The 27,427-nt window shown below is 40.4% G+C and overlaps 1 protein-coding gene across 1 annotated transcript in view; it reads left to right on the top strand.

Moving 5' to 3' along the window:
* Nucleotides 1–26,939, top strand: part of LOC113902127 (multidrug resistance-associated protein 4-like) — a 197,462-nt gene extending 170,523 nt beyond the window's left edge. Inside the window, exons 24-27 of the mRNA XM_027557082.1 lie at nucleotides 16,566–16,685; nucleotides 17,855–17,965; nucleotides 24,139–24,239; nucleotides 26,605–26,939. Of these exons, the coding sequence (XP_027412883.1) occupies nucleotides 16,566–16,685; nucleotides 17,855–17,965; nucleotides 24,139–24,239; nucleotides 26,605–26,823 (551 nt within the window). The 3' untranslated portion in view covers nucleotides 26,824–26,939. The remainder of the gene's footprint in view (nucleotides 1–16,565; nucleotides 16,686–17,854; nucleotides 17,966–24,138; nucleotides 24,240–26,604) is intronic.
* The last annotated feature ends 488 nt before the right edge of the window (nucleotides 26,940–27,427 follow it).

Below are 27,427 nucleotides of genomic sequence, written 5' to 3'. Positions count from 1 at the left end.
TGCTGGTTGGGGTATAGACTTGGATTACTGTGGTATTGAATGGTTTGCCTTGGAAATGAACAGAAATCATTCTGTCATTTTTGAGATTGCATCCAAGTACTGCATTCAGACTCTTGAATGTGATGGCTACTCCATTTCTTCTAAGGGATTCTTGCCCACAGTAGTAAATATAATGGTCATCTGAGTTAAATTTATCCATTCCAGTCTATTTTTGTTCACTTATTCATTTCGATGTTCACTCATTCATTTCGATGTTCACTCATTCATTTCGATGTTTACTCTTGCCGTCTCCTGTTTGACCACTTCCAATTTACCTTGATTCATGGACATAACATTCCAGATTCCTATGCAATATTGCTCTTTGCATCAGCAGTCACATCCATAACTGGGTGTTGTTTTTGCTTTAGCTCTGTCTCTTCATTCTTTCCGGAGTTATATCTCCACTGATCTCTAGTAGTATATTGGGCACCTACTGACCTGGGAAGTTCATCTTGCAGTGTCCTATCTTTTTGCCTTTTCATACTGTTCATGGGGTTCTCAAGGCAAGAATACTCAGTGGTTTTCCATTCCCTTCTCCAGTGGACCACGTTTAGTCAGAATTCTCCACCATGACCTGTTTGTCTTGGGTGGCCCTACACAGCATGGCTCATAGTTTCATTGAGTTAAACAAGGCCGTGGTCCATGTGATCAGGTTTGTTCATTTTCTGTGACTGTGGTTTTCAGTCTGTCTGCCTTCTGATGGAGAAGGATAAGAGGCTTATGGAAGCTTCTTGATGGGAGAAACTGACTGAGAGGGAAACTGGGTCTTGTTCTGAGAAAACCCTAGCTTGACTAGACAGACATTTGCCTGCCAAATATTCCACTCTCCTCTTTCACCTTCATCAAGAGGCTCTTTCATTCCTCTTCACTTTCTGCCATAAGCGTGGTGGTATCTGCATATCTGAGTTTGATATTTCTCCCAGCAATCTTGATTCCAGTATGTGCTTCATTCAGTCTGACATTTTGCATGATGTACTCTGCATAGAAGTTAAATTAGTAGTGTGACAATATACAGCCTTGACATACTCTTTTCCCAGTTTGGAAGCAGTCTATTGTTTCATGTCTGGTTCTAACTGTTGCTTCTTGACCTGAGTACAGGTTTCTTAGGAGGTAGGTAAGGTGGTGTGGTATTCCCATCTCTTGAAGAAATTTCAGTTTATTGTGATCCACACAAAGGCTTGAGCATAGTCAATAAAGCAGAAATAGGTGTATTTCTGTAATTCTCTTGCTTTTACTATGATCTGATGAATGTTGGCAATTTGATCTCTGGTTCCTCTGTCATTTCTAAATCAAGCTTATACATATGAAAGTTCTTGGTTCACATAGTGCTGAAGCCTGCCTTGAAGGGTTTTGAGCATTACCCTGCTAGCATGTGAAATGAGTGCTACTGTGTGGTAGTTAGGACATTCTTTGCCATTGCCCTTCTTTGGGATTGGAATGAAAACTGACCTTTTCCAGTCCTGTGGTCACTACTGAGTTTTCCAAATTTGCTGGCATATTGAATGCAGCACTTTAACAGCATCATCTTTTAGGATTTGAAATAGCTCAACTGGAATTCTATTACCTGCACAAGGTTTGTTTGTAGTGATGTTTCCTAAGGCCCACTTGACTTCACATTCCAGGATGTCTGGCTCTAGGTTTTTTATCCCACCATAGTGGTTATCCAAGTCATTAAGATATTTTTGTATAGTTCTGCTTGTATTCTTTCCCCCTCTTCCTATTATCTTCTGTTTCTGTTAGGTTCATTCCATTTCTGTCCTTTATTGCACCCATCTTTACATGAACTGTTCTTTTGTTATATCTAATTTTCTTGAAGAAATCTCTAGTCTTTCTTATCTGTTGTTTTCCTCTATTTCTTTGCATTGATCACTGAGGAAGGCTTTCTTATCTCACCTTGATATTCTTTAGAACTCTGCATTGAAATGAGTATATCTTTCCTTTTCTCCTTTGCCTTTAGAGTCTCTTATTTTCTCAGATATTTGTAAGGCCTCCTCAGACAACGACTTTGCCTTTTCACATCTCTTTTTCTCAGGGATGGTTTTGATCACCGCCTCCTGTACAATGTCATGAACCTCTGTCCATAGTTCTTCAGGCATTCTGTCTACCAGATCTAATCCCTTGAATCTATTTGTTACTTCTACTGTATAATCATAAGGGATTTGACTTAGGTTGATTTAGGTTATACCTGAATGGTCTAGTGGTTTTCTATACTTTTTTCAATTTAAGTGTGATTTTTGCAATAAGGAGTTCATGATCTGAGCCACAGTCAACTCCCAGTCCTGTTTTTGCTCACTGTATAGAGCTTCTGCATCTTTGGCTGCCAAGAATATAATCAATCTTATTTCAGTATTGACCATCTGGTGATGTCCACGTGTAGAGTCTTCTCTTGTGTTGGTGGAAGAGGTTGTTTTCTATGACCAGTGTGTTCTCTTGGCAAAACTCTGTTAGCCTTTGCTCTGCTTCGTCTTGTAATCCAAGGTCAAACTGTTACTCCAGGTATCTCTTGACTTCCTACTTTTGCATTCTAGTCCCCTATGATGAAAATGACTGTGTGTGTGTGTGTGTGTGTGTGTGTGTGTGTGTGTGTGTGTGTGTGTGTGTGTATTAATTCTAGGATGTCTTATAGGTCTTCATAGAGCCATTCAACTTCAGCTTCCTTGGCATTAGTGGTTGGGGCTTAGGTTTGGATTATCGTGATATTGTATGCTTTGCTTTGGAAATGTATGGAGATCATTCTCTCATTTTTGAGATTGCATCCAAGCACTGCATTTTGGACTCTTGTTGACTATGAGCGCTACTCCATTTCTTCTAATGGATTCTTTCCCACAGTAGTAGATATAATGGTCATCTGAATTAAATTCTCCCATTCCCATCCATTTTAGTTCATTGATTCCAAAAATGCCAATGTTCACTCTTGCCATCCAGCACCTATTTGACCACTTCCAATTTACCTTGATTAATGGGCCCAACATTCCAGGTTCCTATGAAGTATTGTTCTTTACATCATTGGACTTTTTTTCGCCACCAGACACGTCTACAACTAGGCATTGTCTCTGCTTTTGCTTAGCCTCTTCATTCCTTCTGGAGATATTTCTCTGCTCTTCTCCAGTTGCATATTGGACACCTACGAACCTGGGGAGGTAGGTCTGTGCTGTAAATAATAACACTGCTGCTTCCTCTAAATAGTAACTGATAGTGTATTTTAGGGCTTCCCAGGTGTCTCATTGATAAAGAATCCACCTTTCAATGTAGGAGACACAGGAAACAGGTTCAATCCCTGGGTTGTGAAGATCCCCTGAAGGAGAACATGGCAATCCACTCCAGTATTATTGCCTGGATAATTCGAGGGACAGAGGAGTGTGGCAGACTACAGTCCATGGGGTCTCAAAGATTCAGACATGATTGAGCAACTGAGAAAGTGAGAATGATCCTAATCCATGATCCTAATACACCTGTTTTAAGGGGCTCTCATGCCAGATTCCCAGGGGCTTTGTTCAACATAAGGTAATTAATGGGGCTTCCCAGATGGTGCTAGTTGTAAATGCAGGGGATGTCAGAGATGCGGGTTCAATCCCTGGGTTGGGAAGATCTAGGTATTCTTCCGTGGAGAATTCCATGGACAGGGAGCCTGGTGGGCTACACAGTCCATAGGATTGCAAAGAGTTGGACATAACAGAAGCGACTGAGCACAAGGTGATTAATAAGATATGCAATAATGGCTAAGGTTGTTGGATATTAGCTGAGTAAGATTTGGTGGTTTTCTGAACACAAATAACAAAGTCTGGAGAAAAATGCACATCATCACACACAGGCATTCTTAACCCTGATTATTCTCCCTCTGAGACACTGCAGCTGTGATTAAAAGCACAACCTTGGGAATAAGATAGTGTGGGTCTTATGCCCAGATCTATCACTTAGATGGGTTAATATAGTTAATACTGGGCAGTCAGTGCTCTTAATCCCTTAGTCTCTGGGGGTCTCAAGAGGATTTCTTGAGTAGATTCTTGTAGAGTGCCTTCTGGCCACTACCAAAGGCATTAGAACCTTGAACAAGAGGCAACTGAGAACTTATTCAAAACTAGCAGGTCTCACATAGCTTGAATAATAACCTGCAACAGGGCTATCAGCCAGAGAGATTCCCCTGTCAAGGAAGATCTGCACCCCACACTTGCGGGATGTGTTCCCAAATGTCCTCAGGGTTATGGGAAACACAGCTGTCAGTCCTGTGAATAGTAGGTTTATACATGTGACTGTGGGCTGAAGCTATGGCTGTGACATAGTCTGCTTCAAGACAGCGAGCTCAGTGCTTGTGGGAAAAAGATGCTACTTTGGGCAACATAACAACAGAGCCTTGACATCCCCTCTCCCCATGTTCTACTTAACTTTTTGGTAGACCTTCCAGTTCACTCATCCTGGCATTCTTCTCAGCCCTAATGGGGTTTGAAAGAAAAAGGATAGATTTTCATGGCTCCAGATTCCCTGGACTATAACTCTTGGGTTTGAGGTGAAGTAGGTGATGGGGTGTTTGGGTTCCCTGGTTTTCAAGGATGAGATGATACCTGGTTTATAAAGTCGACCCCACCTTCCATCCCTGCTGGAGAGAATCAGCTGCACTTTGATCTCCTGACAGGGAAGCAGGTGAGGGAGGCCACGCCGAAGAGTTCACTCCAGGACTTTCCCTGGGGGAACAGCCACGTCTGCTTCCTGTTCAGAAGCCCTGTCTGTGATGAACAGTGTTGATGTCACTCTCTGTGGAGTGGAAATGGGAGCCTGGTTCTTGTGAGTTTTCTCTGCTCTCTGGAGCTGGGTTTTCAGGTCCTCCTGACAGAGTGATGAGCCCCAGAATTCACCTGTATCATCCCTGTGAGCACCCAGTGTCCAGACTGGATGAGTTCTGAGGGTGACTGGGACATCTGGTAGGGATACAGAAAAGACCTGAACACAGCTCCCAGAATTTCTTATTTGGAGCTTGAGCTCAATCTGAGTTTATGTTGCTCTTACAACACAAAGTTATAGGCAGCTAAAAAGTTACTCAATAGAGTGAAGAGAGAGAGCAGTGTGGATGCTGAATTGAGAACACAGGTACATAACTGTATGATCAAAAGCATCACTGAATCACTTTCAGCTCTGTGCCTAAATGAAGTAAAAAGGGGAAAGATTAGAACATATCGCTGGTCAGAGAAGGGTTTTTCTTTAAAGCAATATTACAGCTGAGCGTCTAAGAGTTAGGTTCCCGGTCAGATGTCCCAGGCAGGAAAGAGTCCCACTCAGAGCTGAGTGGATGGTCACCTGGCCCCTAGCCCAGGCTGTCTTCCCCTAGCCCAGGGCTTTCCACCCTCTCTGAGCCCCAGTGACTTACAAGAGGAAGCAGCTCCTTCCATCTTTTTTTTTTTTTTAATTCATTTATTTATTTTAATTGGAGGCTAATTACTTTACAATATTGTAGTGGTTTTTGCCATACATTGACATGAAACAGCCAAGGGTGTACATGTGCTCCCCATCCTGAACCCACCTCCCATCTCCTTCCCATCCCATCCCTCAGGGTCATCCCAGTACACTGGGCCTGAGAACCCTGTCTCATGCATTGAACCTGGACTGGTGATCTGTTTCACATATGGTAACATACATGTTTCATACTACTCTCTCAAATCATCCCACCCTCGCCTTCTCCCACAGAGTCCAAAAGTCTGCTCTTTACATCTGTGTCTGTTTTGTTGTCTCTCATATAGGGTCATTGTTACCATCTTTCTTCACTTCAGTTCAGTTCAGTCACTCAGTCGTGTCCAACTCTTTGCAGCCCCACGAATCGCAGCACGCCAGGCCACCCTGTCCATCACCAACTCCCGGAGTTCACTCAGACTCACGTCCATCGAGTCAGTGATGCTATCCAGCCATCTCATCCTCTGTCGCCCCTTCTCCTCCTGCCCCCAATCCCTCCCAGCATCAGAGTCTTTTCCAATGAGTCAACTCTTCGCATGAGATGGCCAAAGTACTGGAGTTTCAGCTTCAGCATCATTCCCTCCAAAGAAATCCGAGGGCTGATCTCCTTCAGAATGGACTGGTTGGATCTCCTTGCAGTTCAAGGAACTCCAAGGGTCTTCTCCAACACCACAGTTCAAAAGCATCAATTCTTCAGCGCTCAACTTTCTTCACAGTCCAACTCTCATATCCATACATGAACACCGGAAAAACAATAGCCTTGACTAGATGAACCTTTGTTGGCAAAGTAATGTCTCTGCTTTTGAATATGCTATCTAGGTTGGTCATAACTTTTCTTCCAAGGAGTAAGCGTCCTTTAATTTCATGGCTGCAGTCACCATCTGCAGTGATTTTCGAGCCCCAAAAATAAAGTCTGACACTGTTTCCATTGTTTCCCCATCTATTTGCCATGAAGTGATGGGACCAGATGCCATGATCTTCATTTTCTGAATGTTCAACTTTAAGCCAACTTTTTCACGCTCCTCTTTCATCTTCATCAAGAGGCTTTTTAGTTCTTCTTCACTTTCTGCCATAAGGGTGGCGTCATCTGCATATCTGAGGTTATTGATATTTCTCCCGGCAATCTTGATTCCAGCTTGTGCTTCTTCCAGCCCAGCATTTCTCATGATGTACTCAGCACATAAATTAAATAAGCAGGGTGACAATATACAGCCTTGATGCACTCCTTTTCCTATTTGGAAGCAGTCTGTTGTTCCATGTCCAGTTCTAACTGTTGCTTCCTGACCTGCATACAGATTTCTCAAGAGGCAGATCAGGTGGTCTGGTATTCCCATCTCTTTCAGAATTTTCCACAGTTTATTGTGATACATACAGTCAAAGGCTTTGCCATAGTCAATAAAGCAGAAATCGATGTTTTTCTGGAACTCTGTTGCTTTTTTGATGATCCGGCGGATGTTGGCAATTTGGTCTCTGGTTCCTCTGCCTTTTCTAAAACCAGCTTGAACAACTGGAAGTTCACAGTTCACATATTGCTGAAGCCTGGCTTGGAGAATTTTGAACATTACTTTACTAGCGTGTGAGATGAGTGCAATTGTGTTGTAGTTTGAGCATTCTTTGGCATTGCCTTTCTTTGGGATTGAAATAAAAACTTACCTTTTCCAGTCCTGTGGCCACTGCTGAGTTTTCCAAATTTGCTGGCATATTGAGTGCAGCACTTTCACAGCATCATCTTTCAGGATTTGGAATAGCTCCACTGGAATTTCATCACCTCCACTAGCTTTGTTTATAGTGATGCTTTCTAAGGCCTCCTTGACTTCACATTCCAGGATGTCTGGCTCTAGGCTAGTGATCACACCATCGTGATTATCTGTGTCGTGAAGATCTTTTTTGTACATTTCTTCTGTGTATTCTTGCCACCTCTTCTTAATATCTTCTGTTTCTGTTAGGTCCATACCATTTCTGTCCTTTATCAAGCCCATCTTTGCATGAAATGTTCCCTTGGTATCTCTAATTTTCTTGAAGAGATCTCTAGTCTTTCCCATTCTGTTGTTTTCTTCTATTTATTTGTATTGATTACTGAGGAAGGCCTTCTTAACTCTTCTTGCTATTCTTTGGAACTCTGCATTCAGATGCTTATATCTTTCCTTTTCTGCTTTGCTTTTCACTTCTCTTCTTTTCACAGCTATTTGTAAGGCCTCCTCAGACAGCCATTTTGCTTTTTTGCATTTCTTTTCCATGGGGATTGTCTTGATCCCTGTCTCCTGTACAGTGTCACAAACCTCAGTCCACAGATCATCAGGCACTATATCTATCAGATCTAGTCCCTTAAATCTATTTCTCACTTCCACTGTATAGTCAAAAGGGATTTGATGTAGGTTATACCTGAATGGTCTAGTGGTTTTCCCTACTTTCTTCAATTTCAGTCTGAATGTGGCAATAAGGAGTTCATGATCTGAGTCACAGTCAGCTCCTGGTCTTGTTTTTGTTGACTGTATAGAGCTTCTCCATCTTTGGCTGCAAAGAATATAATCCATCTGATTTCAGTGTTGACCATCTGGTGTTGTCCATGTGTAGAGTCTTCTCTTGTGTTGTTGGAAGAGGGTGTTTGCTATGACCAGAACATTTTCTTGGCAAAGCTCTATTAGTCTTTGCCCTGCTTCATTCCGTATTCCATGGCCAATTTTGCCTGTTACTCCAGGTGTTTCTTGACTTCCTACTTTTGCATTCCAGTCCCCTATAATGAAAAGGACATCTTTTTTGGGTGTTAGTTCTAAAAGGTCTTGTAGGTCTTCATAGAACCTTTCAACTTCAGCTTCTTCAGCATTACTAGTTGGGGCATAGACTTGGATTACTCTGATATTGAATGGTTTGCCTTGGAAATGAACAGAGATCATTCTGTCGTTTTGAGATTGCATCCAAGTACTGCATTTCAGACTCTTTTGTTGACCATGATGGCTACTCCATTTCTTCTTAGGGATTCCTGCCCGCAGTAGTAGATATAATGGTCATCTGAGTTAAATTCACCCATTCCGGTCCATTTTAGTTCGCTGATTCCTATAATGTCGACATTCACTCTTGCCATCTCTTCTTTGACCACTTCCAATTTGCCTTGATTCATGGACCTGACATTCCAGGTTCCTATGCAATATTGCTCTTTACAGCATGGGACCTTGCTTCTATCACCAGTCACATCTACAACTGGGTATTGTTTTTGTTTTGGCTCCATCCCTTCATTCTTTCTGGAGTTATTGCTCCACTGATCTCCAGTAGCATATTGGGCACCTACTGGCCTGGGGAGTTCCTGTTTCAGTATCCTATCATTTTGCCTTTTCATACTGTTCATGGGGTTCTCAAGGCAAGAATACTGAAGTGGTTTGCCATTCCCTTCTCCAGTGGACCACATTCTGTCAGACTTCTCCACCATGACCCGCCCATCTTGGGTGGCCCCATGGGCATGGCTTAGTTTCATTGAAGTAGACAAGGCTGTGGTCCTAGTGTAATTATATTGACTAGTTTTCTGTGAGTATGGTTTCAGTATGTCTGCCCTCTGATGCCCTCTTGAAACACCTACCATCTTTCTTGGGTTTCTCTTACCTTGGACGTGGGGTATCTCTTCAGGGCTGTTCCAGCAAAGCACAGCCACTGCTCCGTACCTTGGACACGGGGTATCTCCTCACCACCGCCCATTCTGACCTTGAACATGGAATAGCTCCTCTAGGCCCTCCTGTGCCCACGCAGCCACCACTCCTTGGGGGTGGGGTAGGTCCTCCCGGCCGCCGCCCCTGGCTTGGACTAGGGTAGCTCCTCTCGGCCGCCACACCTAACCTCAGATGCGGGGTAGCTCCTCTTTCTAAATTCCACATATATGCATTAATATACTGTATTGGTGTTTTTCTTTCTGACTTACTCCACTCTTTATAACAGGTTCCAGTTTCATCCACCTCATTAGAACTGATTCAAAAGCATTCTTTTTAAAAGCTGAGTAATATTCCATTATGTATATGTACCACAACTTTCTTATCCATTCATTCACTGATGGACATATAGGTTTCTTCCATGTCCTAGCTATTGTAAGCAGTGCTGCAGTGAACATTGGAGTACATGTGTCTCTTTCAATTCTGATTTCCTCAGTATGTATTCCCAGCAGTGGGATTGCTGAATCATATGGCAGTTCTATTTGAAGTTTTTAAAGGAATCTCCACCCTATTCTTCATAGTGACTATACTAGTTTGCATTCCTACCAACAGTGTAACAGGGTTCCCTTTTCTCTGCACCCTCTCCAGTACTTATTGTTTGTAGACTTCTGGATAGCAGCCATTCTGACTGGCATGAGATGGTACCTAATTGTGGTTTTGATTTGCATTTCTTTGATATTGAGTAATGTTGAGCGTCTTTTCACGTGTCTGTTAGCCATCTGTATGTCTTCTTTGGAGAAATGCCTGTTTAGTTCTTTGGCCCATTTTTGATTGGGTCGTTTATTTTTCTGGAATAGAGCTGCAGGTGCTGCTTATATATTTTTGAGATTATTTCTTTGTCAGTTGCTTCATTTGTTATTATTTTCTCCCATTCTGAAGGCTGTTTTTCACCTTGCTAATAGTTTCCTTCATTGTGCAAAAGCTTTTAAGTTTAATTAGGTCCCATTTGTTTATTTTTGCTTTTATTTCCATTACTCTGGGAGATGGGTCATAGAGGATCCTGCTGTGATTTATGTTGGAGAGTGTTTTGCCTATGTTTTCCTCTAGGAGTTTTATAGTTTCTGGTCTTACATTTAGATCTTTCATCCATTTTGAGTTTATTTTTGTGTATGGTGTTAGTGTTCTAGTTTCATTCTTTCACAAGTGGTTGACCAGTTTTCCCAGCACCACTTGTAAAATAGATTGTCTTTTCTCCATTGTGTATTCTTGCCTCCTTTGTCAAAGATAAGGTGTCCATAGGTGCGTGGGTTTATCTCTGGGCTTTCTATTTTGTTCCATTGATCTATGGTACTTTGTGCCAGTACCATACTGTCTTGATGACTGTAGCTTTGTAGTATAGTCTGAAGTCAGGCAGGTTGATTCCTCCAGTTCCATTCTTCTTTCTTAAGATTGCTCTGGCTATTCGAGGTTTTTTGTATTTCCATATAAACTGTGAAATTATTTGTTGTAGTTCTCTGGGAAATACCGTTGGTAGCTTGATAGGTATTGCATTGAATCTATAGATTGCTTTGGATACTATACTCATTTTCACTATATTGATTCTTCTGATCCATGAACATGATATATTTCTCCCTCTATTTGTGTCATCTTTGATTTCTTTTATCAGTGTTTTATAGTTTTCTATATTCAGGTCTTATTGTTTCTTTAGGTAGATTTATTCCTAAGCATTTTATTCTTTTCATTGCAATGGTGAATGAAATTGTTTCCTTAATTTCTCTTTTTGTTTTCTCATTGTTAGTGTATAGGAATGCAAGGGATTTCTGTGTGTTAATTTTATATCCTGCAACTTCACTATATTCATTGATTAGCTCTAGTAATTTTCTGGTGGTTTTTAGGGTTTTCTATGTAGAGGATAATGTCATCTGCAAACAGTGAATTTTATTTCTTCTTTTCCAATCTGAATTCCTTTTGTTTCTTTTTCTTCTCTGAGTGCTGTGGCTAAGAGCTTCCAAAACAATGTTGAATAGTAGTGGTGAGAGTGGGCACCCTTGTCTTATTCCTGATTTTAGGGGAAATGCTTTCAATTTTTCACCATTGAGGATAATGTTTGATGTGGGTTTGTCATATATAGCTTTTATTATGTTGAGGTATGTTCCTTCTATGCCTGCTTTCTGGAGGATTTTTATCATAAATGGATGTTGAATTTCGTCAAAGCCTTCCTCTGCATCTATTGAGATAATCATATGGTTTTTATCTTTCAATTTGTTAATGTGGTGTATCACATTGATTGATTTATGAATATTGAAGAATCCTTGCATCCCTGGGATAAATCCCACTTGATCATGATGTATGACCTTTTTAATATGTTGTTGGATTCTGTTTGCTAGAATTTTGTTGAGGATTTTTTGCATCTATATTCATGAGTGATATTGTCCTGTAGTTTTCTCTTTTTGTGGCATCTTTGTCTGGTTTTGTTATTAGGGTGATGGCGGCCTCATAAAATGAGTTTGGGAGTTTACCTTCCTCTCCAATTTTCTGGAAGAGTTTGAGTAGAATAGGTGTTAGCTCTTCTCTAAATTTTTGGTAGAATTCACCTGTGAAGTCTGGGCTTTTGTTTGTTGGAAGATTTCTGAATACAGTTTCCATTTCTGTGCTTGTGATGGGTCTGTTAAGATTTTCTATTTCTTCCTGGTTCAGTTTTGGAAAGTTATACTTTTCTAAGAATTTATCCATTTCTTCTAAGTTGTCCATTTTTTGGCATATAGTTGCTGATAGTAATCTCTTATGATCCTTTGTATTTCTGTGTTGTCTGTTGTGATTTCTCCATTTTCATTTCTAATTTTGTTGATTTGATTCTTTCCCCTGTTTTTCTTGATGAGTCTGGCTAATGGTTTGTCTGTTTTATTTATCATCTCAAAGAACCAGCTTTTAGTTTTGTTGACTTTTGCTATAGTCCCCTTTGTTTCTTTTTCATTAATTTCTGCCCTATTTTTTATGATTCCTTTCCTTCTACTAACCCCTGGGTTCTTCATTTCTTCCTTATCTAGTTGCTTTAGGTGTAGAGTTAGGTTATTTATTTGATTTTTCTCTTGTTTCTTGAGGTAAGCTTGTATTGCTATAAACCTTCCCTTAGCACTGCTTTTACTGAATCATATAGGTTTTGGGTTGTTGTGTTTTCATTTTGATTTGTTTCTATGGGTATTTTGATTTCTTCTGTGATTTTCTGGTTATTCAGAAGTGTGTTTTTTAGCCTCCATATGTTTGTATTTTTAATAGTTTTTTTCCCCCTGTAGTTGACATCTAATCTTACTTCACTGTGATCAGAAAAGATGACTGAAATGATTTCAATTTTTTTGAATTTACCAAGGCTAGATTTATGTCCCAGGATGTGATCTATCCTGGAGAGGGTTCCGTGTGCACTTGAGAAACTCCTTCTTTGTCTCTTTTCACATCCTTTATTTCAAAGTCTATTTTATCTGATATGAGTATGGCTACTCCTGCTTTCTTTTGGTCCCCATTTGCATGAAATATTTTTTTCTAGCCCTTCACTTTCAGTCAGTATGTGTCCCTTGTTTTGAGGTGGGTCTCTTGTAGACAGCATATATAGGGGTCTTGTTTTTGTATCCATTCAGCCAGACTTTGTCTTTTGGTTGGGGCATTCAACCCATTTACATTTAAGGTAATTATTGATAATTATGATCCTATTGCCATTTACTTTATTGTTTTGGGTTTGAGTTTATAAACCTTTTCTGTGTTTTCTGTCTAGAGAAGATCCTTTAGCATTTGTTGAAGAGCTGGTTTGGTGGTGCTAAATTCTCTCAGCTTTTGAGTGTCTGAAAAGCTTTTGATTTTTCCTTCATATTTGAATGAGATCCTTTCTGGGTATAGTAATCTGGGTTGTAGGTTTTTCTCTTTCATCACTTTAAGTATGTCTGGCCATTCCCTTCTGGCCTGAGGAGTTTCTATTGAAAGATCAGCTGTTATTCTTATGGAAATCCCCTAGTGTGTTATGTGTTGCTTTTCCCTTGATATTTTTAATATTTGTTCTTTGTGTTTGATGTTTGTTAATTTGATTAATATGTGTCTTGGGGTGTTTTGTCTTGGGTTTATCCTGTTTGGGACTCTCTAGTTTTCTTGAACTTTGGTGGCTATTTCCTTCACCATTTTAGGGAATTTTTCAGCTGTTACCTCCTAAAGTATTTTTTCATGGCCTTCCTTTTTGTCTTCTTCTTTTGAGACTCCTATGATTCGAATGTTGGGGCGTTTAACATTGTTCCAGAGGTCTCTGAGATTGTCCTCATTTCTTTTAATACATTTTCTTTTTTCCTCTCTGCTTCATTTATTTCTACCATTCTATCTTTGACATCACTTATCCTATTTTATGCCTCAGTTATTCTACTGTTGGTTCCCTCCAGAGTGCTTTTGTCTCAGTTATTGCATATTCATTATTGATTGACTCTTTTTTATTTCTTTTAAGTCCTTGTTAAAATTTTCTTGCATCTTCTCAATCCTTGTCTCCAGATTATTTATCTGTAACTCCATTTTGTTTTCAAGATTTTCGATCATTTTTACTGATCATTCAGATCATTATTCTGAATTCATTTTTAGGTAGATTCCCTATTTCCTCCTCTTTTGTTTGGGTTGGTGGGCATTTATCATGTTGCTTTACCTGCTGAATATTTCTCTGCCTTTTCATTTTGTTTAGATTGCTGTGTTTGGGGTGGCCTTTCTGTATGCTGAAAGTTTGTGGTTCCTCTTTATTATGAGGGTTCCTCCCTAGGAGTGTGGTTGGACGAGTGGCTTGTCAAGGTTTCCTAGTTAGGTAAGCTTGCGTCAGTGTTCTGGTGGGTGGAGCTGGATCTCTTCTCTCTGGAGTGCAATGAAGTGTCCAGTAGTGAATTTTGAGATGTCTATGGGTTTGGTGTTACTTTTGGCCACCTTTATTTTAATGCTTGGGGTTATGTTCCTATGTTGTTGGAGAATTAGCTTGTTATGTATGTCTTGCTCTGAAATTTGTTGGCTCTTGGGTGCAGCTTGGTTTCAGTGTAGGAATGGAGGCTTTTGGATGAGCTCTTGTTGATTAGTGTTCCATGAGTTTTCTGGTGTTCTCAAGTTTTGGATTTAAGCCTCCTGCCTCTGGCTTTCAGTCTTATTCTTACATCCCATCCATACAGACTTTCCCATCCATACAGCACCAATGATAAAACATCTAGGTTAATGATGAAAAGATTCTCCACAGTGAGGGACACCCAGAGAGGTTCACAGAGTTACATGGAGAAGAGAAGAAGGAGGAGGGAGATAGAGGTGACCAGGAGGAGAAGAGGGGGAGTCAAAAGGAGAGAGACCAATCTAACCAGTAATCAGTTCCCTACGTGTTCTCCACAGCCTAGAACACCCAAAGAGATCCAACAGATTTAGGCAGAGAAGAGAAGAGGTAGGGAGGAGATAGAGGTGACCACCTTTCAAAGAGAATGGGCTGCCTTTCTAAGTGGCTGGCATCCTCTGCCAGCATTCAGAAGTTGTTTTGTGGAATTTGTACAGCATTCAAATGATATTTTGATGAATTTGTGGGGGAGAAAGTGGTCTCCCCATCCTATTCCTCTGCCATCTTAGGACCACCCCTGCTCCTTCCTTCTTTATAGAACTGGGGACACTAAACACGAGAGGAGGTTCTGTGTCTTTACTTGTTTGTACCTCAACCCCTCCAAATGTGCAGTGCCCAGGTACACGTCTCTACTGACTGAACTGTCACCAGACCAGCATTCAGATACTGGACTAAGGAGTGAGGATCTGAAAACAGTTTGGAGTTTCCCCCTGGATTCTTTCCCCTATCATTTTATAAAATCTCTGTAGCCTCATGTAAGATGCATTACTAACTTCCCATAAACAACCTAGTTGTACTAACAGGTCTTCTCTAGAACCCACACAGGTAACAAAGTGATGTTAGTATTTCCTGCTGATACAGCTCAAGTTATCACTCATTCCAGACAGAGGTCAGAGGCTCACCATGTGCCCCTGGCAATAGCAAGTTGCATCCTCATTCATGGTGGGGAATGAGAAATGTAAGGGTCCTCCCTGTCTGGCAGCCTGCAGCCCAGCTATTCCCTGACAGGCAAGAGCCTGACCCTGGTGCTCATGGTCAGTGTGCTTTTAGAGAAGATGGCAGGAAATGAATGGGAAGTCATGTGACATCAGGCCCCCAACCACATGAAGTCACTCAAAAGATGGACACTGAGGCCACTGTCAGATTCTAAAAGGGTGATGTGAGTATCACAGGCCACAGTGCCCCCCAAACAACAGGACAGGTGTCCAGCAGGCAGATATAAAAACATCCATCATGTTCCTGGAGCAGAAGTCAAGACTATTCAAAGGCTCCTCATCTGCCAGGTCCTGTGGGCACAAGGGCAGTGCAGAACCAGGTGCTCCGTGACCCATACAGAGAATCCTGGCGCAGGTGCAGGGAGAGTCCCAGGATGGGGGAGGTGGCAGACTGTCCACTTTCTTACTCATCTCATTCCTGTCCTATGTCTGGCTCCGGTCCAGGGTGGGGGATGCACTGACTCTATCTCAGCCCTTGGTTACTCATCTAAGGTGGAATCAATGCACAGGTAGCTCATCAAAATTCAGTGTGGTGAGGACTCTAATGAGGAATTAAAGTTTAAAATGCTACTGGTTAAAAAATTAGTGAATGATAATTACTCACCTATGGGGAAAAAAAAAGAAATATTGCCATTTGCAGCAACATGGATGGATCTAGAGAGTATTATTCTTAGTAAAGAAAGTCAGAGAAAGACACATATGATATCACTTATACATGAAATCTAAAAATAATACAAATGAATCTATACACAAACTAGAAATAGACTCAGTGGCATAAAAAAACAAACTTGTGGTTACCAAAGGGCATTGGGAAAGAGTGAGGAGCAAATTAGAAACATGGGATTAATAGACACACTACTATTAATACATCAAATAGATAACAAGAATTAAGTGTAAAGCACAGAGAATTTTGTTCAGTGTCTTGTAATAACCTATAATGGAATATAATCAGAGAAAAGAACTGAATGACTATACTGCATACCTGAAACTAGCAGATTATTGTAAATCAACTATACTTCACTATACTTTTAATAAATTGTGAGCAATTTCCACCTGGAAAGATACCAGAAGAATATGGAGGGAGAAATATTTGAGAGGATGTTGATGAAAGAACCAGTAAAGAATTTCTTTATCTAAATCTAGCTGGGATTTTGAATTTGATCAAAGATAGTTTCAAAGAGAATCTCTCATTCCCAGGTCATTAAAGTGTAGCATGGTGTGAGCAGGAATTTGAGGGTCGCATGGAGGATTCCCTTTGGTAGGACGTGTGACCTCAGAGCCCGGGAGGCAGTGGTTTCCTCGCATCCAGCCTCCCTGACTTTCTCTGATGTGTGTCTGTCTCTGCTTCCCCAGCTCGGAGCCCGGTGTTTTCCCACTTAGCATCTTCTCTCCGGGGACTCTGGACCATCCGGGCATACAAAGCTGAACAGAAGTTTCAGGAGCTGTTTGATGCATACCAGGATTTGCATTCAGGTCTGTAAGTTTCTGGAGATGATTTCTAAGGATGGGATGTGCTCCCTTCTGAGGCCTGACCTCTGTCTCAGGTAGCCTGGCTGGCCAGCGCCTCTCTGTGTGTTAGCCCATGTTGCCCTCTGCACACATGCCTCCCCCACTCCTTCCTCTCAACATCCCCTCTGTGCTCCCCTCTTCCCCCTCACAGCCCTGCTTTTCTCCCCTGACTGGCCTGCATTGTCCTTCCATCACTGTGCCCTGTGGATGTCTGTCTCTTTAAGGCAGGATTCAGTAAGCTTTTCTTTTTCCAAAGGTCCAGATAGAAAATATTGTAGGCTTTGTGTGCTGTCTCTATTGTAACTACTCATCTTTGTCATTGTAGCACAAAGACAGGCAAAGATCATACATTAGTCCATGGCTGTATTCCAATAAAACTTTATTTTCAGAACCAGGTGGTGGCTGTTCTTCCCCCCTCAGGGTGTGCTTTGCCAAGTCTTTTGAGAGCATAGATTGAGGGTAGCAGAAGTGTTGGGGAAAATAAGTTCCTGATTTGCTACCCACTTGAGTATGCTTTGTATCAGTGAAGTTTGTTTGTTTGTTTTCCATCTCGGTAGAAAATTCAGAATTTCTTCTAAGTATATAAAATCCTGGCCAAACTTTCCAATCATTAATATATTTTGAAGGTAACATGGCATTTGAAAGTCACATACAGACCCTGTTAGCTGATGGTCATGTGGACACTGACTCCTAAGAATAACCACTGCAGGCCCTGTAGTGAGGGCAGAAGGTGCTGGAAATGGTGTGAGCTGTGCTCTCTGCTGTCAGAGCTGGGAACAGCTGACCCTTTGAGAGGAGGATCTTCATGTTGAGGCCCAGCACTGCAGGGAACACACCAATGAGATGTTTTTCCAACTTCTTTCTTATGATGGTATTTCTCTTGATAACCCGTGGGTTGAAGTTTTCAAAGCATGCTTCCTGGACTGATTCCTCCGTGTCTCATATGTTGTTTTGTGTTGAACCTAGTTTTCTGGAATCTTTAGGTTCCTTTGAAGTTACAGGTGTGTAACTTTGCTGTCCTACCTTGTGTAAAATCTTCTGTAGCTTAACTAAGAAAATGCTCTCCCTCATGAGAAGCAGCTAACATGTTTTTTCTGTTTATGTATTACACTTATTATGGTTTACAAATGCAGAGGCTTGGTTCCTGCTTTTGACGACGTCCCGATGGCTCGCTGTGTATCTGGATGTCATCTGTGCCATCTTTGTCACTGTTGTTGCCTTTGGGGCCCTGATTCTGGTAGAATGTAAGTACACATGTGAATATTTGTGGTATGTTTGCATTTGATAGCTTTGTTTGTAGTTATTAAACTGTTGTCATCTTGTCTAATATATACTCTTTGGTTCTAATGAGTTGTATTAAAATGTCTGCAGCAGGAGACTCCACAGTGTGTCCATGTAAAGTAATTTATGTCTTGATGAGAACTTCTATCATTTTTTTTACTTTTAATTATTTATTTACAGTAAGTCCTTGTTGAGATAATTTAAAATATTTTTTTGATTGGCAAATGTTTGATTTATGATGTGTTGGCTTCAGGTGTATAGCCAAGTGAATCTGTTATACATATATTCACTTTTTTAAAAGATTTTTTTTTCCCATACCCCATGAATATTGGGGTGCCTGTATTCTTTTTAGTAATTTGCATTTTGATTAATACTTCAAATGAATAGTCCTTTAGAAAAGAATTTCTGGTTTTGACTTTTGGAATCTTCAGGAGCAAAGACCAGGTATGACATGCCTGCTGCAACAGACCTGTGGTGCCTTGGGCCCCTGCTTTGGCTCACTCAGGCCATTCTTTCATTTTTATTTTAAGTTTTATTGGGGTATAGTTCATTTACACTGTTGTCTTAGTTTCCGATGTACAGCAAAGTCAATCTGCTATACACATACATATATCCACTCTTTTTTAGATTCTTTTCCCATATAGATCATTACAGAGTTCTCTGTACTTTACAGTAGTTTCTTATTAATTATCTATTTTAATATTTTATATATAGTAGTATGTATGTGTCAGTCCCGGTCTTCCAATTTATCCCTCCCCTCCCATATCCCCTGGTAAACATAAGTTTATTTTCTACACCTGTTACTCTACTTCTGTTTTTTAGATATGTTCATTTGTAGCCTTTTGTTATATTCCACTTGCAAGCAATATCATATTCTACTTTTCTCAGACTTATTTCACTCAGTATGCAAATCTCTAGGTCCAGCCATGTTGCTGCAAATGGCATTATTTTGCCCTTTTTTATGGCTGAGTAACATTCCATTGTATATATGGTACCGCATCTTCCTTGTCCATTGCTCTGTTGACAGGCATTTAGGTTGTTTCCATGTCCCGGCTGTTGTAAATAGACCTGCAGTGAAGACTAGGGTGCATGTATCCTTATAAATTATGGTTTTCTCTGGATATAGGCCCTGGAGTGAGATTGCTGGATCTTAGTAGTGAGAGAGTCAATTCCTAGGCAGATTGATAAGTCCAGGGGTCCCCAAGGAGAGAGGGGTCTGGAATTCTTAAGGAGGAAGAAAGGACAAACTTTTTTTGTCCCTCTACATTCCTTAGGATTATATAATAATGTATCCTGCTTGAGGACAGTCTCTGGAAAAAAACCTTCTGGCTAATCCTGTTATCTTAAGGTGCAAATTATGGGAGTAGACCTATTGAGGTCTTTACAACCTCCAGACATTCTTTTGATTAACTGTAATAACTAATTAGAGAGTATATAACTCCATGGCTAACACTAGCAAGGGGGTACTCTTTCTGACCCCTTCTGATGCCTATCTCAGAAGTTTCTCTATCTCCTTTATACTTTAATAAAACTTTATTACACACAAGTTCTGAGCGATCAAGCCTCGTCTCTGGCCCTGGACTGAATTCTTCTCCTCCAGAGGCCAAGAATCCTGGCATCTTTTTGTGTGTCTATTTTTAGTTTTTAAAATAACCTCCATATTGTTCTCCATAGTGGCTGGACTAATTTACATGGACTAATTTACATGTACTAATTTAATTTTCTCCACATCCTCTTCAGTACTTATTGTTTGTAGACTTTTTGATGATGGTCATTCTGACTGGTGTGAAACCTCACTGTAAGTTTTTTGCTTAAAAAATGTTTTTTTTTACTGTAGTTTTGATATTCATTTCTTTAATAATGAGATGTTGACCATCTTTTCATGTGCTTTTTGGCCATCTGTATGTCTTCTTTGGAGAATGTCTGTTTTAATCTTCTGCCCATTTTTTGATTGGGCTGTTTACTTATTTATTTTTGATATTGAACTGCATGAACTGTTTATATATTTTTGAGAGTAACCCCTTATCAGTCACTTAATTTGCAAATATTTCCCCCCATTCTGCAGGTTGTCTTTGTTTGTTTGTTTTTTTGCTGTGTAAAAGTTTTTAAGCTTAATTGGGTCCCGTTTGTTTGTGTTTTATTTATTTTCATTGCTCTAGGAGGTGGGTTAAAAAGCTTGCTGCAATTTATGTCAGAGGGTTCTCCCTATGTTTTCATCTAAGAGTTTTCTAGTGTCTGGTCTTACATTTAGGTCTGTAATCTATTTGAGTTTACTTTTGTTTATGGTCTTAGGGAGTGTTCTGATTTTATTCTTTTAGATGTAGCTGTCCAGTTTTCCCAGCACCAATTATTAGAGAAACTGTCTTTCTCCATTGTATATCCTTGCTTCCTTTCTCATAGGTGACACAGGTGCATGGGTTTATCTCTGGACTTTTGTCCTGTTCCATTGATCTATATTTCTGTTTTTGGTGCCAGTAGCATATTGTTTCAATTACTGTAGCTTTGTGGTATAGTCTGAAGACAGGGGACATGATTCCTCCTAGCTTCATTTTTCTTCTTTGTTTTTCTCAAGATTACATTGGCTATTCATGGTATTTTGTATTTCCATACAAAATGTAGATATTTTTGTTCTAATTCTGTGAAAAATGCCGTTGGTAATTTGATAGAGATTGCACTGAATTTGTAGATTGCTTTTGAGTAGTTTGCTTGTTTGTTTACAGTAGGTCTTCATTGAGATCTTTTATCTTTTTATCTTTCTTTGAATGGGTTGAGATCTACATAACTGTAACAAGATGACCTCTGAACATCCTAGGTAGTGTCCTATAGCTGGATGGAAAGAACCAGGTTTACTATTAAGCTTTTTGTACAGATTAGGTTTTAGGTTTTAGCTTTTGGGTTACTTGGAATCCTTGGTTGTAGGGGTCTGAGAAAGATTCTCTATAGCAAAAACAGTATCCTCACTGCTGTGTGGGTCCCAGATAAGAAGTTGTTGGATTGTGTGGCATGAATTCACCACCCCTCACTATACCATAGGAATAGCCCTGAATTACAGTCTTTAATAATGGAAAAATGAAAGTAATATTTTAGATTTAAAAGCACTGGCTCTTAGAATCCATTGCCTTGTGTTTGTGATTTCAACTGCAGCTACACTGGATGTAGAAAGTGAAATTACATAATGATAATTGTAGTATAAGGACAAAAATCTGAACAATGGCATCCTCAACTATATTATACTGTCAAGTGTATCTCACTCCAGGTGGGATTAAATGATAAAGGACAAAAATGGTAAGGACCTAAGAGAAGCAGAAGAGATTAGGAAGAGGTGGCAAGAACACACAGAAAAATTGTACCAGAAAGATCTTAATGCCCTGGATAACCATGATGGTGTGGTCACTAATCTTGAGCCAGACATCCTGGATTGTGAAGTCAAATGGAACTTAGGAAGCATCACTATGAACTAAGTTAGTGGAGGTAATGGAATTCCAGCTTAGCTATTTCAAATCCTAAAAGATGATGCTGTTCATATAATATGCCAGAAAATTTGAAAAACTCAGCAGTTGCCACAGGACTGAGAGTTGTTTTCATTCCAATCCCAAAGAAAGACAATGCCAAAGAATGTTCAAACTATCATACAATTGCACTCATTTTACATGCTAATAAAGTTATACTCAAAATCCTTCAAAGATTTCAACAGTATGTGGACTGGGAACTTCCAACTATACAAGCTTGTTTTAGAAAAGGCAGAGGAATCAGAGATCAAATTGCCAACGTTCATTGAATCATAGAGAAAGCAAGGGGGTTCCAGAAAAAACATCTCCTTAATTGACTATGTTGAAAGGCTTTGACTCTGTGGATCACAATAAACTGTGGAAAATTCTGAAAGAGATAGGAATACCAGACCATCTTACCTGTCTCCTGAGAACCTGAAAGCATTTAAAGAAGAATCAGAACTGGACATAGAACAATGAACTGATTCAAAATTGGGAAAGGAGTATGACAAAGCTATATGTTGTCACTATGTTTATTTAACTTATGTGCAAAATACATCATGCAAAATGCCAGGCTGGATGAAGCATAGCTGGAATCAAGATTGCTGGGAGAAATATCAATAACCTCAGATATACAGATGATACCATTCTAATGGCAGAAAGTGAAGAGAAACTGAAGAGCCTCTTGATGAAAGTGAAAGAGCAGAGTGAAAAAGCTGGCTTAAAACTCAGCATTCAAAGATCTAAGATCATGGCATCCAGTCCCATCTCTTCATGGCAAATAGATGGGAAAAAATTTAAAGCAGTGACAGATTTTATTTTCTTGGGTTCCAAGAATCACTGCAAACTGTGACTGCAACCATGAATAAAAAGACGTTTACTAACGCATATATATGGAATTTAGAAAGATGGTAACAATAACCCTGTATACGAGACACTGATGTATAGAACAGTCTTTTGGACTCTGTGGGAGAGGGAGAGGGTGAGATGATTTGGGAGAATGGCACTGAAGTATGTATAATATATATGAAACGAGTCGCCAGTCCAGGTTCGATGCACGATACTGGATGCTTGGGGCTCATGCACTGGGACGACCCAGAGGGATGGTATGGGGAGGGAGGAGGGAGGAGGGTTCAGGATGGGGAACACGTGTATGCCTGTGGCAGATTCATTTTGATATATGGCAGAACCAATACAATATTGTAAAGTTTAAAAATAAAATAAAATAAAAAAAAAGAAAAGAAAAGGACGTTTGCTTCTTGGAAGGAAAGCTATGATAAATCTATACAGAATATTAAAAAGCGGCAACATCACTTTGCCAACAAATGTCCATATTGTGAAAGTTATGTTTTTTCCAGTAGTCATGTAAGAGTTGTCAATGGATGTAAAATATGGGCCATTAAGAAGGCTGAGGGCTGAAGAATTGATGCTTTCAAGTTGTAGTGTTGGAGAAGACTCTTGAGAGTCCACTGGACAGCAAGGAGATCAAATCATTCAATCTTAAAGGAAATCAACCCTGAATATTCACTGGAAAGACTGATGCTGAAGCTGAAGCTCCAATACTTTTGCCACCTGACTCAAAGAGCTGATTCATTAGAAAAGACCTTGGGTACTGGGAAAGATTGAAGGCAGGAGAAGGAGGTGACAGAGGATGAGATGGTTAGATAGCATCACGAACTCAATGGACATGAATTTGAGCAAACTCTGGGAGATAACAAAGGACAGGGAAGCCTGTAGTGCTACAGTCTATGGTGTCACCAGAGTCAGACATGACTTAGTGACTTAACAACAACCACAGCTTTGTTAGGTCTTTCTAAATTCATATTTAAAAAAATTTACTTAATTATTTGGCTGTATCGGGTCTTAGCTGGGCATGTGGGACCTTCAGTCTTAGTTATAGTAGGCAGGACTTTAGTTGCAGCACGTGAACTCTTAGTTGTGGCATGTGGAGTCTAGTTGCCTGACCAGGAATTGAACCCGAGCCCCCAGCATTGAGAGTTCGGAGTCTTAGCTATTGGACCACCAGGGAAGTCCCTCATAGCGTTTTTTTCTTTTTTCTTTTTTTCCTACTGTACTATTGTCTCATGCAGCAGAAGTAATATTATGAATGATACTATCATTACATGCAAATGATTTAAATATTATAAAGAAGTCTTCTCACTACTATATAATAAAATAGATAACTAAAAAGGACCTACTGTATAGCACAGGGGATTCTATATAATACTCTGTAATGACATATATTGACTTCCCTGGTGGCTCAGATGGTAAAGCGTCTGTCTATAATGCGGGAGACCTGGGTTCAATCCCTGGGTTGGGAAGATCCCCTGGAGAAGGAAATTGTAATCCACTCCAGTACTATTGCCTGGAAAGTCCCATGGACAGAGAAGCCTGGTAGGCTACAGTCCATGGGGTATGGACTGTATGTAATGACATATCTGGTAAAATAATTTAAAAAGAACAGATTATATGTATATATCTGGCTAATTCACTTTATTGTACACCTGAAACTAATACAACTTTGTAAATCAACTATATACTCCAATAAAAATCATAAAAATAAAGGAGTCATCTTTCTAAAGTGACAGAAGGACCTGTGTGAGGGGTTGAGAAGTAGACTAATTTTATTCCTCTTCTTCCTCATTTAGCCTTGGATCTCGGGCAGGTTGGCCTGGTCCTGTCTCTCTCTCTAGTACTCACGAGGATGTTCCAGTGGTGCGTCAGGCAAAGTGCTGAAGTTGAGAACATGGTGATGTTTATTTTTCTGTTCTTAGCCTTTTCAGGTCTCCTTGCTGTTATATGGCCTAAAAGCAATTCTTACATAAAATAATAAAACTTTTTTTTTTTTTACATTATCTTACAAAGTTTTTTTTATGTTCTCCTCCATTTGCTTAAGGGCTTCCCTGGTGGCTCAGATGGTAAAAAAATCCGGCTGCAATGCAGGAGCCACAAAAGAGAAAGATTTTATCCCTGGGTTGGAAAGATCCCCTGGAGAAGGGAATGGCTACCCATTCCAATATTCTTGCCTGGAGAATCCCCATGGAGAGAGAAGTCTGGCAGGCTACAATCCATAGGGTTGCAAAGAGCAGAACATGACTGACCGACTTTCACTTTCCATCTGCTTAAAGTTAATAAAAATATATACATATTTTCCCACATATGTATGTCATGTCAGAGGGTTTTATATTCATCACAAACTGTCTTCAAATACAATAAATGTCTCTGTAGGAGAGAGGTTCTGAAATTCTGGAGACAACATAAGCTCGTTTCTTAGCAGCTAGTTTATCTTTGCTTCTTAATGGGTAATTTCTTATTTTTGGTAAAAGAAAAGAATCCAGTATTTTAAAATTTATTTAATTAGTATGTTCCTCCACCCCTCCCCTCCATTTTGTCACTTATTCGTGTGTGTATTGAGCACCTGAATTTGCTGAGAGCCCTTCTCTCTGGTAGGATAAGCTCTCTCCCAAAATGTGCTCTTAAAGGTGTGGAGTTATGGTTGTTTAAGCCTTTGACTGTGTTGATCACAATAAACTGTGGAAAATTTTGAAAGAGATGGGAATACCAGACCACCTGACTTGCCTCTTGAGAAACCTGTATGCAGGTCAGGAAGCAACAGTTAGAACTGGACATGGAACAACAGACTGGCTCCAAACAGGAAAAGGAGTACATCAAGGCTGTATATTGTCACCCTGCTTGTTTAAATTATAGGCAGAGTACATCTTGAGAAACGCTGGGCTGGAAGAAGCACAAGCTGGGATCAAGATTGCCGGGAGAAATATCAATAACCTCAGATATGCAGATGACACCACCCTTATGGCAGAAAGTGAAGAGAAACTAAAAAGCCTCTTGATGAAAGTGAAAGAGGAGAGTGAAAATGTTGGCTTAAAGCTCAACATTCAGAAAACTAAGATCATGGCATCTGGTCCCATCACTTCATGGAAAATAGATGGGAAAACAGTGGAAAGAGTGTCAGACTTTATTTTTTTGGGCTCCAAAATCACTGCAGATGGTGATTGCAGCCATGAAGTTAAAAGACGCTTTCTCCTTGAAAGGAAAGTTATGACCAACCTAGATAGCATATTCAAAAGCAGAGACATTAGTTTGCCAACAAAGGTCCGTCTAGTCAAGGTTATGGTTTCTCCAGTGGTCATGTATGGATGTGAGAGTTAGACTGTGAAGAAAGCTGAGCACTGATGTATTGATGCTTTTGAACTGTGGTGTTGGAGAAGACTCTTGAGAGTTCCTTGGACTGCAAGGAGATCCAACCAGTCCTATTCTGAAGGAGATCAGTCCTGGGTGTTCTTTGGAAGAACTGATGCTAAAGCTGAAACTCCAATAGTTTGGCCACCTCATGTGAAGAGTTGACTAATTGGAAAAGACTCTGATGCTGGAGGGGTTGGGGGCAGGAGGAGAAGGGGATGACAGAGGATGAGATGGCTGGATGGCATCACTGACTCAATGGACGTGAGTTTGAGTGAACTCTGGGAGTTGGTGATGGACAGGGAGGCCTGGCGTGCTGCGATTCATGGGGTCGCAAAGAGTCGGACATGACTGAGCGACTGAACTGAACTGAACTGAAGAGGCCTTAGTCATTAAGTAAATTATACACTTTTGAATATTTGTACCTTCTCCTAAAGGGAGAAAACAATAAAAATGAAGTTTCTCCATTTATTTCTTCTAACAGAGTAGAAGTGACTAATTATTAAAATGATGTTTGATGACTGTCCAGTTCTGGACATCTGTAACACGTGGCCCTTCTGTAGCCACACACACTGATTGATGTCCATAAGTGTTCTTCTCTTTCAAAAAATTCTTGTATTTTTTTTTTTATTTAGATGTGAAAGGTGGATCAATAAAATCTTACCATTCATTTCTCTATTTTTTTTAGCTTTTATATAAAGTTGAAGGAAGTAGTCATGTGTAAAAGTGTTGAAGATGATGAGCAAGTTTGCAAATCATCCAAGGCCTCATCAGACTCCTACTTCTGTCCTTTGTGGATGTTGAGACCTGAGATATTCTGAACCATAAAAAAGCAGGAGGTTTCATTTACAATCTTGAACACCTATAAACTAGATCCTCTGATACTAACTCATGTGATGTCATATGTCTTTCAGATGATGTCAGTAGAAAGGGTAATTGAATATACAGACCTTGAGAAAGAAGCGCCCTGGGAACTTGAGTATCGTCCACCACCATTCTGGCCCCCAGATGGAAGGATTTCCTTTTTCAGTGTGAACTTCAGATATAACTCGGACAGTCCTCTGGTATTGAGGAACCTGGAAACATCCATTTACTCAAGAGAAAAGGTTAGTTTAAGCCATTCGCCTCTTTGAATCCAGCTAAAGATTTAGCACCACATCTGTTCTTGGCTTCCTTACCACTATGTCAGGGGGACTGTTTGCTCCTAATGGATGCAGATTATATCAGTGACATTGTAGGTGGATCTTTCTTGGAAACTGACCATGGCATGGGTATACCAGCAATTTTTTCCCCTGTGTTGTGAGCTCCCTCATGGTGGTTGATGGGCTCTGGGGTTCCATCTTAACCTGACTCAGGACACTATATGTGACACCTGATTATTCATACAAAGTCTGGAACGTCAGCCTTGTCTTCCTGGCCCTAACTCTCCAATATCTCATTCCTTTCCATCTTTTCTTGTTTGTATTTCTGAGATCTCCTCCTCCTCCCATGGTGGCCCTCTGGTGGCAGCTTCCTTCCCTATCCCTTAGCCCTTCCTGTAGCCTTGTCCTCCACTCACCCACACTGAGCTGCTGCCCCCCTGCCCTCCCCAATAGACTGCTTCTTTCTTAGCCCAGATCTGATCCTTACTGGGCTGTGTGAGCTGCTGCTGGAACCATAGCATAGCCTCAAGTCCACTCCTGCAGGGGCCGTGAGGTGACCTTGTGTCCACCAGAGAAGAGCCTCAATAATGACCCA

This window comes from Bos indicus x Bos taurus, chromosome 12 (genome assembly GCF_003369695.1).
Source record: "Bos indicus x Bos taurus breed Angus x Brahman F1 hybrid chromosome 12, Bos_hybrid_MaternalHap_v2.0, whole genome shotgun sequence".
Taxonomy (NCBI): Eukaryota; Metazoa; Chordata; class Mammalia; order Artiodactyla; family Bovidae; genus Bos; species Bos indicus x Bos taurus.
Note: the sequence above shows the minus strand (reverse complement) of the source record. Positions and strands in the feature narration are given on the sequence as shown.